General features: G+C 37.1%; 1 protein-coding gene across 2 annotated transcripts in view; it reads right to left on the minus strand.

The window, feature by feature from the left end:
• Nucleotides 1-1,832: 1,832 nt before the first annotated feature.
• The window catches only part of AFTPH (aftiphilin), a 43,149-nt gene continuing 28,714 nt past the window's right edge, over nt 1,833-16,267 (minus strand). For both annotated transcript variants that reach the window (XM_070933080.1, XM_070933079.1), the window contains one exon: nt 1,833-2,986. In XM_070933080.1, the coding sequence (XP_070789181.1) occupies nt 2,842-2,986 (145 nt within the window). In that variant the 3' untranslated portion in view covers nt 1,833-2,841. The remainder of the gene's footprint in view (nt 2,987-16,267) is intronic.

Here is a 16,267-nt window from a genome sequence, read left to right on the forward strand (position 1 = left end):
GCAAATGCCCACTTCAAAAAAGCTTACTTTTTTGCGTACAGAAGCACCTTGCAGAAAAAAACTGCAACAAAATCCTCTCCTATAGTCCAAGGTGGATAGTTCTGAAAGTTTCATTCATTCCTACTTTGAGGCTAAATGCCTTACTCTTCACAGCCAATTGTTTGCACGATCCTAATCAGTAAACAATGATTTTGACTTAAATTTATATATAGGAACTATGTTTCAGTGCCTTTTCAAAGCTGGCACACAGCTGTCTTTTGACACATCTGTTACCCAGTTTGTCGCCTTACTTTTCACATGGGACAATGCAATCAAATCAATCCAATTGTATCAATAAAGTTTAGATTAGATTTTTTTTAAAAAAAAATCTTCAATCATAGAGATTCTCTCTTGAATTTTTAATTTTATTAGGATTTATTAACCAAAGTCATTTTTAGATCTGTTTGGGATATAAGTTATGAGTCAAGTTCCAATTGTTTAGCCTCGGGAATACTAGGAGGTTTTGCACTCATATGGAACCTTTGCACTGCAATAAGCCAGCAGTCTTCATATTTGCCTGTTTAAACTTTTTGCCATCAGTTTTGCTTCTGGGCATATACTGAAAAATATCCCATTCACTGAGTATATTATATGTCCTTTATGAATCAAATTCTTTGATGTTTCCTATGCTGGTACTTTATTTTTACTCTAATGAATATGGCGGGTATATTTGATCAGTTCTATGTATCTATCAGATCATATTTCAGCACTTTTGAAAATTGGCAAAGTTTTCTGCCGTTTTCGCACTTCATGATATGCTTAATCCAACCCAATCAGCTTCCAAGTTACTCTGCATCCCATAACTCTTCATGATTGCTGACTAGCTTGCTGATTTTAAGTTGTTGCAGTCTCTGTTCTGCATGCTCACTATTTTATCTCATCTGCTATCGTGAAATTAATCAAATTAAATCAAAACATGCAAAACCAAGGTGATAATCTACTGAGATATGAGAATGTTTAGATGCTGGAGCCATGAAAAGCTTTATCCAAAGTTAAACATTATACAAAATTCTTAAAAAATTGCTGTCCCTGCTTCTTTGCAGAGGTGGTGATCTCTTGGTTTTCACTGAGCTAAAATCTGCAGTCTAAGGCGCTTTCCCTACCCTTTTGTTTGCTATATTGTCATACAATGTTGCCGAGAGTTTTCAACTGAATATTGCTATATAATATTTTTGTTTGTGTGATGTAGAGTCAGTGTTGATGCAGTTTTCCTGGCAATGTTCTAAAGAAATTCTTTGCCATTTCCTTCTTCCTTAGGACTGAGAGAGATTGTCTAGCCCAAGGTCACTAGCCCCCTTTTTACAAATATGACTGTATTTGACATGTTTACTGTTCTTCTAAAATTTTTCGTGATACACCATCATTTCTTGCGAGATACACCAAATTGGCTCTTTGCTATGTAATACTTCCATTGCATTTTCTATTTTCTGTCTCTTTATACACTTACCTATAGCTCTTCAATATATATGTCAGAGAAAACTGAAGCATTTGGATAATCCTTAAGCTTCCTAATTAAAATGGGCTAGCTTTGGCTCTCAAGAGAAACTGTAACTAAGGTCCCAAAAGATCCAGTTCTTTACAGGCAGGTATCCCAAGAAGAAGGAAACAATTTTCCACATACCAATAGGAAATAAAAGTATATTACTTTTAAATTAATAATAGTGTATATTTTGTTACTTTTTTGGGGTAAGAAGCCATTTAGGTACACATTTTCTTTCCATGTATGGAAAAAAGGAATCTTCAGTTCTGCCTTCAGCAGTATTGAAAACATAAAGAGAACATCAGTACACGCATTAACAGACTATATAACTTTATTTGTTTATTTTGATTAGGCTAAGAGAAATTTGTACACTGAAATTTCAAAAAGACCTCAGGCATGCACATGAACCTTGTTAGAGGTTGTTCTACATAGCATTCTCTTTTTTTCCATAGGAATTTCCCCAAACATTTACAACCCATAGTTTTTTTCTGTACATACAGCCTAAACCATAGCAACCTATGATTATGTCAAATTTACATTGTGCAAAATCAAACATAAGAATAGTGGTACAACAACAACAAAAAAATGTAACAAGTATATTTCATTGTAAGACATTCAGATAGTTTTGGTCCTTCCATCCCAAACCATATTGATTACTACATAGATCACAAGAATCAAATGGCTAGGCAGTGATCTATTACTTTTCTAAAATGAACCCAAAGTAAATTCTTAAAAGATAATGTTAAGCCATATTACTAAAAGGCAGAAAACTAAAAATCAACCATCAAGTCCCTAAGAAAAGGCCTCATTAGATGAAAAGGGCCTTGCTTTAAAAAAAAAACAAAAACCTAAAACAAAAGGCCTGACCCATTTTTTGGAGGAAAAAAAATAATCAAACGTTAAGTGATTCATTCTGACCAAAACAAACAAACAAACAAACAAACAAAAACAACAAACAAACAAACCTGGAAAATTTCATGAAGAGCAAAAACTGGGTGTTTTCATCTTAAAAAAATGTTTATAAAGTTTTATAAGAAGGACACAACCAGTGTATTCCACAAAGACAAATGTTTACACCCCAGCACACAGAAAAAAGGATGTTTTCAAAAAAGGTGCAATCCTCCCGAATTATTTACATTTTTTTCTAATATAAATCCAGGGCTCCAGTATGTAAAGAAATATACATTATTATGTATATCTTTCTAGTGCTGCTTACCAACAAATCACCTGAACTTGGATTTTTAATTAAAGCAAGATAATTTGTAGGTCACAGAAAAGAGCTAGGGGAAAAATTAATACAAATTGTCCACTCCACTTCACTTTTAGTCTACCTTGCCTTGGCAAACTGTTGAAGGTGTCAACGTAGATGGGAACATCAACACCTTGGCATGCATGAAAGATAAGTCAGGAAGGCTAGAAATCACCTTGGCAGCTTCGTCGCTAAGTTGTTCTTCCTTTGGGGGTTTTCTATTAAAAAAAAGATTTAATATTTAATACAATTGGAACCAGTTACAGAAGAATGTTATTCAGAGAAAATCTTTCCATTGACAAATTCTATTTGCACCACCTCTCAGTGGGGCAAGGCTCACTGCTGTATTGAACAAGGAAAATGATACCGCTCCTCACACACTACCTTTTGAATACCATTCAGGACTTTGTCTTGCTAAGTCGATCCTGCACATACGAGTAAAGCCTGCGCAAGAGTTAATTCCAGTTTAACGTTAAATAGATTCTGCACCCACATACAAAATCCATCGGTATAACATTTTATATTGGTTTTCTTTATATGATGCCGCTTTTGTTAATTTGTAGTTTCTGTTCCAAATCATTTCCCATTCATCCAAATTTATATTATGTCCAATATTTTTGGCCCATACTATCATCGGTTCTTTTACCACCTCTTCTGCGCTGTCATAATCTAATAGGTAATTGTATAGTCTGGATAATATTTTTTTTTCTGGACCTACCAAACAAAAGTATTTTTATATTCCTGTTTGTTTAAAACTATTTGCAGAGCCAAAATCTCACTAATGTTCCTCCTGCTTAATTTTTTGAAGAAGGAAGGTGACAACTACATTCTCTTTGTTCATAATGCTTTGTGCAGATTTTGATGGCTAATATTATTATTTGGGAGTGGGGACAGTTTATGGGCATTTTTTTAGATCTCTCTTATTTGCCTGCCAGTAACTTAAAAAACAAAAGCAGGTATGTTTAATAATGAGAAAAGCAGTTAACAGTGAGAAAAAAGACAAAAATCACTATTGAGGTAATGCTTTTTTTAAAAAATCAAATAAAAGTTTACAAAATAAGCTCTGATGTTTCCAAGAAGATTTCATCACACAAGATGAAGAGAAGAACAATGTAGTTGGTATTAAGCCAAGTTGCACCAGGCTCTGATCTTGTTGCTTGTAAATATACAACTCTTTTTTGGAAAAAGTGGGCCTTTTATTAAGGTTTCTTTGATAGAGCAGTAGTTGCTATAAGAAGGGAAAAACTGAGAACTGCATTATATCATACTGGACAGTACAAATTAATAATTGCAGCTGACCCCTTCCAATATTAAAATCCATTTTTGTACAATCTTTCTAAAGATTGTTTTTAAATATTTAGCATAAGTTATAATGAGTCCTGAGAATCTATTTTTTTCATAAATATATTGAAGGATAAAGTAGCAGATCCTTCAGTAGTTTTTGATTTAAAAGTTCCATCAACTTCTCTATGAACTTTGCCTAAACCTTTTCAAGTAAAAAAAATGCTTTTTGAATGATACAATAGGATATAATAAATCCCCTCAAATTATCGGTAATAAGATTATTATATATACTTTCAGGTAAGCTGAGAAATTTAGGTGCCAAAATACATTTAAAAATTGGGTTTGGCTTACCTGCAAGCACGCTTCTCCTCAAGTATTTACAGTAATACTTTTTAAAAGTGCCACCATACTCTGTATGTATTTGTGGATAATTAAAATACAGTGAAAAATGTGCTACCTGCGGATAAGCTAAGTGTAAAAATTAAAACATACGGAAATTTCAAGGGTTGGCTTATCAGCAGATGGCACATTTTGTCATGGTATTTTGGTTAAAAAATTAAGAATTGGCTTATCAATGGAGGGGCTTACACACAAGTATATATGGTACATTACACAACTATCTTTGTTTCTCTCATTTGCTTCCTTCATAAAATTCAGATAATAAAAATATTAAAATAGTTGTTTTTATTTCATTTAATCCAGGTTTTACCTTCCTCTCCAATTTTGCCAAACACACTTTCCTTGAATGGCAAGTTTAACTTATTCAAAAGGTGGAACTTAGTCACAAAGTAACACAACTTCTTATTTTTCTCTGTTTTTAAAAGACCAAGCAAGATCACAACTTGTTCCATATAAATACAGCTATTTCTTTTTTAAATCTGCAAACGTTGCAATAACCTACCTACTCTTACTACCCAGTAAACATCTTGATGTAATAGTTGGGATAGGGATAGGATTCTAGTTCAACACACAAGATGGTAAACAATCAAGAATGAAGAAAACTGGATTTCATGAGATAGGTCAATCTGTCGGCTGTTACTTGCACTTCATCTAATCTGGCACCAATTTTGGGGAGTATAATATAATATGTGCCTTGTACATTTGGTTTTACTCATTTTCTTTTATTAATCCTGTGTGTCACCAGTATGATGAATTTCAATCATATTAATTTAAATTACTAATAAGGGAGATTTATTTTAATGGTTTAGATCTATGCTTCTCAACCATGGCAACTTCAACATATGTGGAACTCAACTCCACAAGTCTACATATTTTAAAGGTGCCAAGGTTGAGATACTGACTTAAATCACAATTTATTGACTGGTTAGGAACAATCTGTAATCATTTCTAATAAAAGTGCATATTACTGTTTTATACAGCTTTAATGCATTTTCTTCAATATTAAAAAAAATGCATTTTTATTTTTGGAATGTACATAATAAACCTGAAAAGGAGCCAGGTTATCTTTAATAAATCTACCAAAGAAACAAAAACTATATATATATGGAGAAGAACTAAACACAGTAGACCACTACATATACCTTGGCCAAGGTATCTCAATGGAAGGTAATACAGTAAAGGAAATTGAATGGCGTGTTAAATGTGTATGGCAGGCATTCGGCAAACTAACCGTAATTTTCAAAAACAACCTTGATCAGTGTGTGCTACCTGCTCTAACATATGCCAGTGAAACATGGGCACTAACCTCACAATCAATACAAAAGCTACGAGTGACAGAAAGAGCCATGGAAAGATACATGCTCAGAATTACATTACAAGACAAGACAGAAAGACCTGCACATGGATTAGAGAACAAACAAAAGTATACCAAATTATCAAGACAGTTAAAGAATTGAAATGGAAATGGGCTGCTCAACTTGGCAGGAAGAACTGATGGCAGGTGGACCAAGGCAATCACAGAATGGATTTCACTTGATAAAAAGTGTCCACGAAAGAGACCTAAAATGAGATGGATCGACAAAATCAGCAAGTAATGTGGGCCCAAATTGGCAAAAGAAAGCTTAGGACCATATTGGTTGGAAACATGCGGAAGAGGCCTTCATCCTGCAGTGGATAGACAATGGCTGAAATGATGATGACAGATCATGTAAATCAATTAACCAGATTCTTTTCAGATATCCACTAAAATGGGATGATGGCTTTACTCCCATGACACATTTCACTGAGCAATAGGAAGTTGTGTGTGTATAAGATACCAAAACTAGATTAATTCAGTTAATTAAACCTAGCAGAAGGGCACGATGGAGCATGGTAGACTGTTAGGCACACAGTATCATTGACCTATTGTGATGTAGATTGGGGAACAAAAGTATGAATAAGGAGATGATATGATGATCAGGGCCTTAGATCTCAAGAGAAGGCTTGAGAGAAACCACCCTAGGCCACAATGTGATAATTTTTATTTTTACTCAAGTACCTTAGAGTCGGGAATGACTAGCACATATGTGCGAGGGGAACCTTTACCTTTACTCTAGAGTAATTTTGGGAAGCTTATCCAAAAAGCCCTGATCAGAGAAAAACTAATGGTTCTCATAAAAAGAAGAGCGTCACAACTGGTTCCCCAAACCTCTTCATATTCATAAATGCTTCTTTTAAAATCTTCAATAAGCAGGGATAGTTCTCAAAATGGTACTTCAGTCAAGATGCAAGGCTATATGTTTCTTTGCAAATAATTTTAATTTTTATGTACTTGACTGTCTTACCCAGCAGTATAGGTACTTCATTCAAATTCAATGTAATGGGTTTTTTTCCACCAGTGTGCTGTTTTAGTTAACCAATAGGACAGTTCAGGACTGTAGGGATGAGTTCTACATACTTTTGGTTTCATCCTCTATCTTCCTGATCCCTTGCCTTTACATCTAGACACTTCCTGGCCCAAAACTATCTCATTATTTCAAATTCTCTATTCATTCTTTCTAAGAATCTGCTCAACATTCATGGTTATTTCTTTAAACTATAACCCTGCTTAACAAAACTTTTAAAGTATTATTTAAATTTATAGATCTAATTTTAATCCTATTTTAATTACATTTAACTTAATCAATCCATCATTGGATCCCATCATTGGGATCCAATTTAATCAACCCATCATTGCACTATTGCTACAAGCTGAAATATAGTCTGACATTTTTGGCCCCTGAAAAATAATCTGACAGAGAGAAAAATATTTCAGCACCAGCTCTTTCTTTGGTTCCATACAGTTTAATATCTCTTCTTTAACTTTTTTCTTTGTCCTATATATATATATGCATATTCTTTCTAGCCAGGTTTTACCTACGTAAACTTAGTTGTTCTACAGCCCTAGGTTCTGTGAAATCTCATTCACAAGTTTCTGGGCCTTTTTTCTGCTGACAAACTGCAACTCTGTGTTGCTCTCTGGGAGACTCAGATAGCTATTTCTGCCTTTTAAGGCGTCGTCAGTGAGCCACACCCACTTCTCAGATATCCTTCCTGTAAAGGTACAACGTATCTTTTTTCTTTTTCGTAGGCTTTTATGTGCATATTCTTTCTAGCCAGGTTTTACCTATGTAAACTTAGTTGTTCTACAGCCCTAGGTTCTGTGAAATCTCATTCACAAGTTTCTGGGCCTTTTTTCTGCTGACAAACTGCAACTCTGTGTTGCTCTCTGGGAGACTCAGATAGCTAAAAAAAAAAAGATACACACACACACACACACACACACACACACACACACACACACACACACATATATATATATATATATATATATATATACTGTTAGTATCTAACTAAAATCATGTATCTATTTTAACATTAAAAAAAAAACCCAGATGAGCATCTTTTTGAAATGGGAGTGTAAAAATGAGGGAGTCTTCTCAGTTTTTTTAGTGGTTTCATCTAAACGTTCTTGGATTGCCTCCAACCAACAAGACATAGTTAAATCTTTGCCAATAGTGAATTTTTTCTTTGATTTGGCAATGTGAAGTTAATATAAAAAAGATGTATAAGGGGAGACATACTCATGTCCAATTCACATCATCTGAATTATTTTCTTCTGATCTTTCAATTTGCTCTTTTTTTCAAACAAAAACTAGCTGAGGCCTATTGATGGTTTCTTTCAAAAGGGTATTCAAATCTTGAAGGACAAGATTACAAAAGAAATAAAGGCATTGTGACACACGCATTTTGTTTTGTTTTTTCTCATTAATTTACACTCAGTAACCCCATGACAGTAAAAACAGAATTTTAGAAATGTCTGCAAATTTATTAAAAATAAAAAGCTGAAATATCACAGTGGCGTAAGTATTCAGACCCTTTGCAACAACACTTGAAATTTACCTCAGGTGCCTCCTATTTCTCCTGATCGTTGCTGACATGGTTCTATCCCTTGATTGGAATCTACCTGTGGTAAATTAAATTGATTGGCTGTGATTTGGAAAGGCACACTCCTTTCTAGAGAAGGCCTCACAGCTGATAATGCATACTGTAGCAGAGCAAAAACCACGAAGTCAACAGAACTGCTGCAGAGCTCAGACAGGATTATTGCAAGGCACAGATCTGGGGAAGGCTACAATAAAATTTCTGCTGCACTGAAGGTTCCTAAGAGCACAATGGTCTCCATAATTTTCAAATGGAAGAAGTTTGGCTTTCAAGAGCTGGTTGCCTAGTCAAACTGAGCAATTGGGGAAGAAGTAAGAGAGGTAACTAAGAACCCGATGATCTCTCTGACTGAGCTCCAGAGATACTGTGTGAAGATGAGACAGAGTTCCAGAAGGACAACTATTATTATTATTATTATTATTATTATTATTATTATTATTATTATTATTATTATTATTATTATTATTATTATTATTATTATTATTATTATTTATATACCGCCCTTCTCCTGAAGGATTCAGGGCGGTGTACAGCCAAACATAAAAACATAAAATTTAAAACAATTTAAATTTTAAATTTAAAAACAATTTAAAAGTATATTAAACAAATTTGGCTCATATTGATTAAAAAAACCCTTTTTAAAAAAAAACGAATCCGGGATCCTTCGTATCTCTGGGGGCAGTTCGTTCCAAAGGACAGGTGCCCCCACAGAGAAGGCTCTCCCCCTGGGGGCCGCCAGTCGACATTGTTTGACCAACAGCACCCTGAGGAGCCCCTCTCTGTGGGAGCGTACTGGCCGGTGGGAGGCTACCGGTAGCAGAAGGCGGTCTCGTAGATACTCAGGTCCTAAGCCATGGAGAGCTCTAAAGATGGTAACCAATACCTTGAAGCGCACCCGGAAGACCACCGGGAGCCAGTGCAGCTCGCCACATCGCTCCCACAGTCACCTGCGCGGCCGCATTCTGGACCAGTTGGAGCCTCCGGGTGCTCTTTAAGGGGAGCCCCATGTAGAGAGCATTACAGTAGTCCAGGAGGGAAGTGACAAGGGCATGAATGACCATCACTGCAGCCCTCCATCGATCTGGGCTTTATGGTAGATGGAAGGAAGCCAGACAGATGGAAGCCTCTTCTCAGTGCAAAACACATGACAGCCCACTGGGGGTTCGCAAAAAAGTCCTCAGACTGAGAGGAACACGATTCTCTGGTCTGATGAAACCAAGATTGAACTGTTTGGCCTCAATTCTAAATGTTATGTCTGGAGGAAACCAGGCACCGCTCATCACCTGACCAATATCATCCCAAGAGTGAAGCATGGTGGTGGCAGCATCATGCTGCGGAGGTGTTTTTCAGCAGCAGGGACTGGGAGACTGGTCAGGGTTGAGGGAAAGCTGAATGGAGCAAAAGTACAGGGATGTCCTCAATAAAAACCTGTTCCACAGAACTCAGGACCTCAAACTGGGCCGAAGGTTCACTTTCCAACATGACAACGATCCTAAGCACACAGCCAAGACAACACCAGAGTGGTTTAAGGGCAACTCTGTGAATGTCCCAGAGTGGCCCAGCCACAATGAACATATCTGAAAATGGACCTGAAAATGGCTGTCCACTGAAGTTTACCATCCAATCTGACAGAGCTTGAGAGAATCTGCAAGGAAGAATGGCAGCAAATCCCTCAAGCCAGGTGTGCAAAGCTTGTGTCATATCCTAAAGGACTTGAGGCTGTAATTGCTGCCAAAGGTGCTTCAACAAAGTACTGAATGAAGGATCTGAATATTTATGCCAATGTGATATTTCAGTTTTTTCTTTTTAATAAATGTACAGACATTTCTAAAATTCTGTTTTCAGTTTGTCATTATGGGGTACTGTGTGTAGATTAATGAGGGGAAAAATGAATTTCAACAACTGCAGAATCAGGCTGCAACATAACAAAATTGACAAAAGTGAAGAGGGTCTGATAGAATAATCCATTTTGTTGAACTTTCAAAGACTGTTATTGTTAAATATAAAAAATACTTAATATTTTATGAATGGTCATGGCACAGCAAAAATATGTATCTAATGCTGACCTATCATGATTCCTCTTGTACATTTTTGAACATTTCTCTTAAGTGTTGCATCTCACATTCAGAATGTAATCCACTTTACCATTTCAGCAGCTGATTTTTTTAAAAAACCGAAAAGTTACTGTTTTCTAAAACTTCTGTTTGATACTGCATTTTCACACACAAGTGATCAATGTCTTCAACTTAGCAGCAATTTAAGCCAGATAGATATTGAATCAACATTTCTACATATAACATGTCTTTTAACAGAACTAGTCAATAAATGGCAGAATATTTATGAGTGGTTGGAAAGACATCAAAGAAAGTCAAAACTGTATTTTCTGCTTAACTCTGTTGCTCTGAAAGGCTGAAAACTACTTTTTAAAAAGAATACTTGAGTATTAGACGTTTGGTAAAGAACACTGAAGTCAGAACTAAAGCTAATTAGGACCATCAGCTGCAATTTGTGTTAGAACTTTATTTTATTTTAGAACTAAAAAACTAAGGACTGGCTTTGTATTCTTTTTTACTAGACACATATTTATGCTTAATTGCATAGCAAATAAGTGTACATTTTATACAATTATATAAAAGTTAAATGACAATTCTGCCAAAGATAAGCTCTTCCAGATAAATTCATGGTCTAATGATCACCATATATTTGCAAACTGAAGTAAATGACATGCTATATTTTATCAAACGATTAGCAGTTACATTACTGATACCTGGGAAGCTTGATTCGGTTGCGTACTTTATCTTATAATAAATGCCAGCAAATAATTATCCTTTTTAGCCTGGTCTTGAAGAATCAGTCTCCTGTATTTCCCTTTTCTAGCTCTCCTCTTGCCTTTTTCTAAGTGTAACTGTATGTATGTTGGAAGGTATGTGAATGTGGAGGGAGAGGGATTCTGAGCTTGCGGAGTTTTGATTGCATCTTATTAAATTGTTGCAAGGCAATTTGGGAGAAAACAATTACCCCCAAAATATGATAAAATGCAGGAAACAGAGCACAGTATGCTAAATATGACTGGTAAAGTATTCACTACAATTTTAATCCAACCTTTCTGCCTTTATGGCAATCCACAATGAAATACAAAATGGAAAAAATAAAGCAAGCACCCTTATTCTACCAGAGCAGTTGTGTGCAAGAAGCTGATTTTTAACTAGGGTTGCTATACTTGGTCTCCCTAGAATTATTTTCATTCTGTTCAATTATGACTGATTCTTGGAGATTGCCTTGACAATCTCTGCAGCTTTCTTGGCAAGGTTGCTCAGAAATGGTTTGTCACTGCTTGCTTTCTAGAGCTGAGTGTATGACTGGGCCAAAGCTGGCTTTGTGCCTAAGGCAAGACTAGAACTCATGATCTTCCGATTTCTAGCCTCATGCTTTAACTATTACACCAAAATGGCTCTTCCACCTAGAATAGTTTGGAATATAAAAGTGGGTGGGGAGGGAGAAAAATTACCTAATATTTAGGTCTTAGCTACTGTAATGATTACGAAAACAAATTGTGTTTCTCCTAAAATGACATAAACATATTGGTATCTCACATACTGTACATTCCTTTTGTAGCATGAGCAACCCTGGCTTTAATTTATCATAGTTCCAAGCCAAATATCACATTATCAGGAATGCTGCTCTGCTTTTTCTCCTGATCCTTGAAACATACCGAATTGTATTTCTTTCTCTTTCAGCAGCATTTGATTTAAATGCTAAATGTTAATTCTAAATGAATATTTATTCCCCAACTAGGAATTCTGGAAATGTGTATATTATTCCAGCTGCTCCTAAGTTACAGGAAGACAGTTCATAAACTATGCAGCTTCCAATTTTCCTTTGTAATTCTTCTACAACAAGCAGAATCTAACAAATGTTAACTCTCCATGGCTGTTCAATTACAAATTTATGGGTAAGAGCAGGTTAAACAATAGAAAATAAGATCATGCTTAGAGGCAGGTACAACGTACTAATTCTTATAATTGGGAAGGAACCATTTGTTTAAATTTTAGTCATTTTATGCTCAGATGCTCCTTGTGTTGGTTTTTCCCATTTATTTCCGACTATTTCCTTCAACTACCTAGCTATGCTTAAGGGAGAGCTCCACTGAATGTCAGAAATTAAGTAGGGTTGTATCTTGATAGTATCTGGATGGGAGACACCTAGGGACTATCAGAACTGCAGGCTAGGCTGAGAGGTAAAAAAAACCATCTCAAATGCAGCTGTGGCAAATCACTTCCATACTGTTGCCAAGATAACTACAGAGATATGGATGTGAAGCCATGGAAAACGTGGACCTTAAAAACCTTACTTTTTATGTCTGAACATAGCTTTATTTTGAACCACTATTATTTGCTCTGTAACATTTTAAAAAATCACCTAAATGACTATGCTAAGAAAACTGTAATTTTAATGAAAAATATTGTTAAGTTTAATAGACCAGTAGAACAAAATTCAGGCAACCTAGACCAAATTTGTGAATGTTAGTCCAAATGCAGAGAGAACCCACATTGTAAATAACTGACAAAAATAGTATGCAACTAAAGCTGCTTTTGGAGACCATCTATCATCTATATGTTCTAGTAATGAAGTCAAGGAATGGTCTGAATGCAAGAAAAGCTAAAGCTTTTAATATGTTATTTAAAAAACAAACAAGCACTGAACTATGTGTCAAAAGGGAAACTTTCCTGTATTTATAAAGAACAAAGTTTAAAATAACCTAAAATCATTGAGGCTTAGCACTCCCCCTAGTGGCACAATATTAAAGTAACGTAAGTACTTTAGGTTAGCCCAGCTTCCACTTGGTGCTCTCTATAGTCAGGTTAGATTTCATGCTGGCTAGATACTAACAGCCCAAATCATCCAGATGTGTTGGAGATGAGAAAGGGCTATTTTATATAGTAGCAATTTAGAATGCTTCAGTTACTAAGGAAACAGTTTCTGAAATTCAGAATACATTTCTTGTGAGAGATGAATGTTATACCTCTGGGATGAACATTTCCTCATTTTACATGCAGTAATTGTGGAGAGAATTTAATCTTGCAATTAAATGCAAGAATTCCAGCAATTAACAAGAAAAAACCAGTTGCAGCCCTCTTCTTTTGGTCATTTTCTACTTTTATTTTGCATAACAGCACTAGTCATATTGTTATGATTTATATTCTGCTCTTAAAAACCAAATACTTATTATACTCTATTATACCAAATAATAGAGCCTGGTGGCGCAGCAGACTAATAGCCTGTTATTAACATCCAGCTGCCTGCAATTACTGCAAGTTCGAATCTCCCCAGGCTCAAGGTTGACTCAGCCTTCCATCCTTTCTAAGGTAGGTAAACTGAGGACACAGTTTGTGGGGGCAATAAGCTGACTTTGTATAAATATACAAAAGGATGAAGGCTATTGCTTAGCGCATTGTAAGCCGCCCTGAGTCTCCGGAGAAGGGCGGCATATAAATCTAAATTAAAAAAAAAAATACTTAAGTTTTATACAAAATTCAAATGGAAATCTTTGCAGCATACTAGAAAACTGACAGACTAGAAGCGTGGTCAGGCACTCCCAGGACACTTTATACACTATAATGCAACACACACACACACACACACACACACACACACACACACACACACACACTATAAATAGAGATATGAGAAAATCAATTGTACAAAGCAATCTGGAGTGCTAATAGGGGTGTGAAAAACAGTCTCTGCGCATGAAGCTCATGTGTTGAGCTTCAAATGGCTGTTTCAAGCATTTCATAAGAACACAACTGTCCCAGTTCAACCTGAGCTGCTTCTAGTTTTCACTGCTGTTCTGGGCAATGTAAATGGAGTGCTGTCTAGCCTTTTCCATCCAACAGCTGACTTTTGAGTTTTTCTGCTTGGATCAATACACCAACCAGGACAAATCAGCGTCAAGGACCAGCAATTATAAATTTAGGCTTAGATTAGAAAAATCCAGGTTTAATTCCTCATTTGAGCACCAAGATCATTGGGTAACTTTGGGCTAGTCCTTCTCTCTCAGCCCAACCAACTTCCAAGAGGCAGTTGTGAAATAGTAGACGGAAGCAGCAGACTTTAACCAGCACATGGCCCAGGGAGTCATTTTGGATTTGAAAGTCATCAGGAGGGACAGAATGGACCAGGAAAGGACTTGCAAAGGACTAGCAATTACATTAGCTTGTGAGTCACTCCTGCTGCCTTATGATTTATAGTTTTAAATGCCCTGAATGGAATATTCAGAAAGACAGGAGATAGATTTAATAATAAACAAGGGGGCCCCCAACTCCATATTTTTTCAGCCTAGCATCTTTTACAGTTCCTGAACAGCTGTAATGGTAACTGGAAATTACCTTGGAAGACAGGAGGAGGCACCTCAGCCTGTCTGATAAATTAGAATCTGAAAGAGGGAGGGAGGTTGGCAAAAATATCCCAGAAGGAACCTTCCCTAATTTCAGGAGAGTAAAAGTGAGGGATAGGAGGAGGACTTTCAGACTTGCAAGATTCTATTAATATAACCATACACTAAAGATAGAATGAATGTTCCTGGTGGCGCTTCTTATCTGGACCTCCTCGTAAAAACAACAGCACATCAGTGATATTCGTATTAGCTGGATATCCCAAATAGTATTATCACTATAATTATATCTTTTATTTATCAAATGCGTATGCTGCCCATCTCCCCAAAGGCAATATTTTAATAGCCTCCCTCCCTACCTTCAGCTCCACTCCCATGACTTATTTATATAGTTATTGATGAGGTTGCTGGGTCCTATTTACTGACCCAGATCTAACAACTGCAGTACACTAGCTGTGAGGCCTCACTCCACACTGTATACACAGTGCATTAAGTGTTGCTCTGACTCCCAAATCATAACCTAGGCAGAAATGGAGGTGTATTCTACTTCCAGTATTATAAAGTCATTGTCTACTTTTCTGGAACATAGACTACTGTTCTTTTTTCAGTAAAAAGAATTAACTGTTATAGTTGATGTAGCAGGTTTATAGGAAGGTGGAAGGCAAATGAAAAACTAAATATATGCCCATGCACTATTGTGTTCTAATTCAATGTAAGTGTTGGACATACTTTAAAGCAGGGGTCTGTAACCCCTAGGCCCGTGGCACACGGAGCCATATTAGTGGGCACACCAGCTCAGCTCTGGGGCGCATGCACATGCCGGCCAGCTGATTTTCGGGCCTTCTGGGCCTACCAGAAGTAGGGAAACAGGCTGTTTCCTGCCTCTGGAGGGCCTGGGGGGGGAGGCCCGTTTTTCTTTCTTATGTTTCCTTTCTCTGATGTTTTTTCCTGTCCCCAGCCTCCAGAGACTCCTAGAGAGGCTCCTAGAGACCCCTAGAGAGGCTCCTAGAGACTCCTAGAGAGGTTCTGGAGGCTGGGGACAGCAAAAAAAGTCACTTCCTGTCCCACCGAGAATTGGAAAATGGGCCCTTTCAGCCTCTGTAGGGCCTCCAAGGGAGTGGGAAAGGCTGTTTTTGCCCTTTCCAGATGCATAGAGAGGATCTGGAACCAGGTAAGAAAGAAAAACGGGCCTACCAGGCCATCATGTGCCAGGAGCGGGGGTGGGTGGGGTTGCGTGCGCATGTGCGTGGGCATGTGCGCGCGCGACCCTCCCCCGTCCCCCCTCTCCTGGCACACGATGGCAAAAAGGTTAGCCATTACTGCCCTAGGCTGTGGCCCACTACCGGGCTGTGGCCTGTTTGGAATTGGGCTGTGTGAATGGCTGGCCAGAAGGCATGCACACGCAACTCAATCTGTGCGAATGGCGGGCTGGCAGCCACTTGCATGCATGCGCACCAGC

The sequence above is a fragment of the Pituophis catenifer genome, unplaced genomic scaffold (genome assembly GCF_029215685.1).
Source record: "Pituophis catenifer annectens isolate HBS135680 unplaced genomic scaffold, rPitCat1.0.hap2 SCAF_1, whole genome shotgun sequence".
Lineage (NCBI taxonomy): Eukaryota > Metazoa > Chordata > Lepidosauria > Squamata > Colubridae > Pituophis > Pituophis catenifer.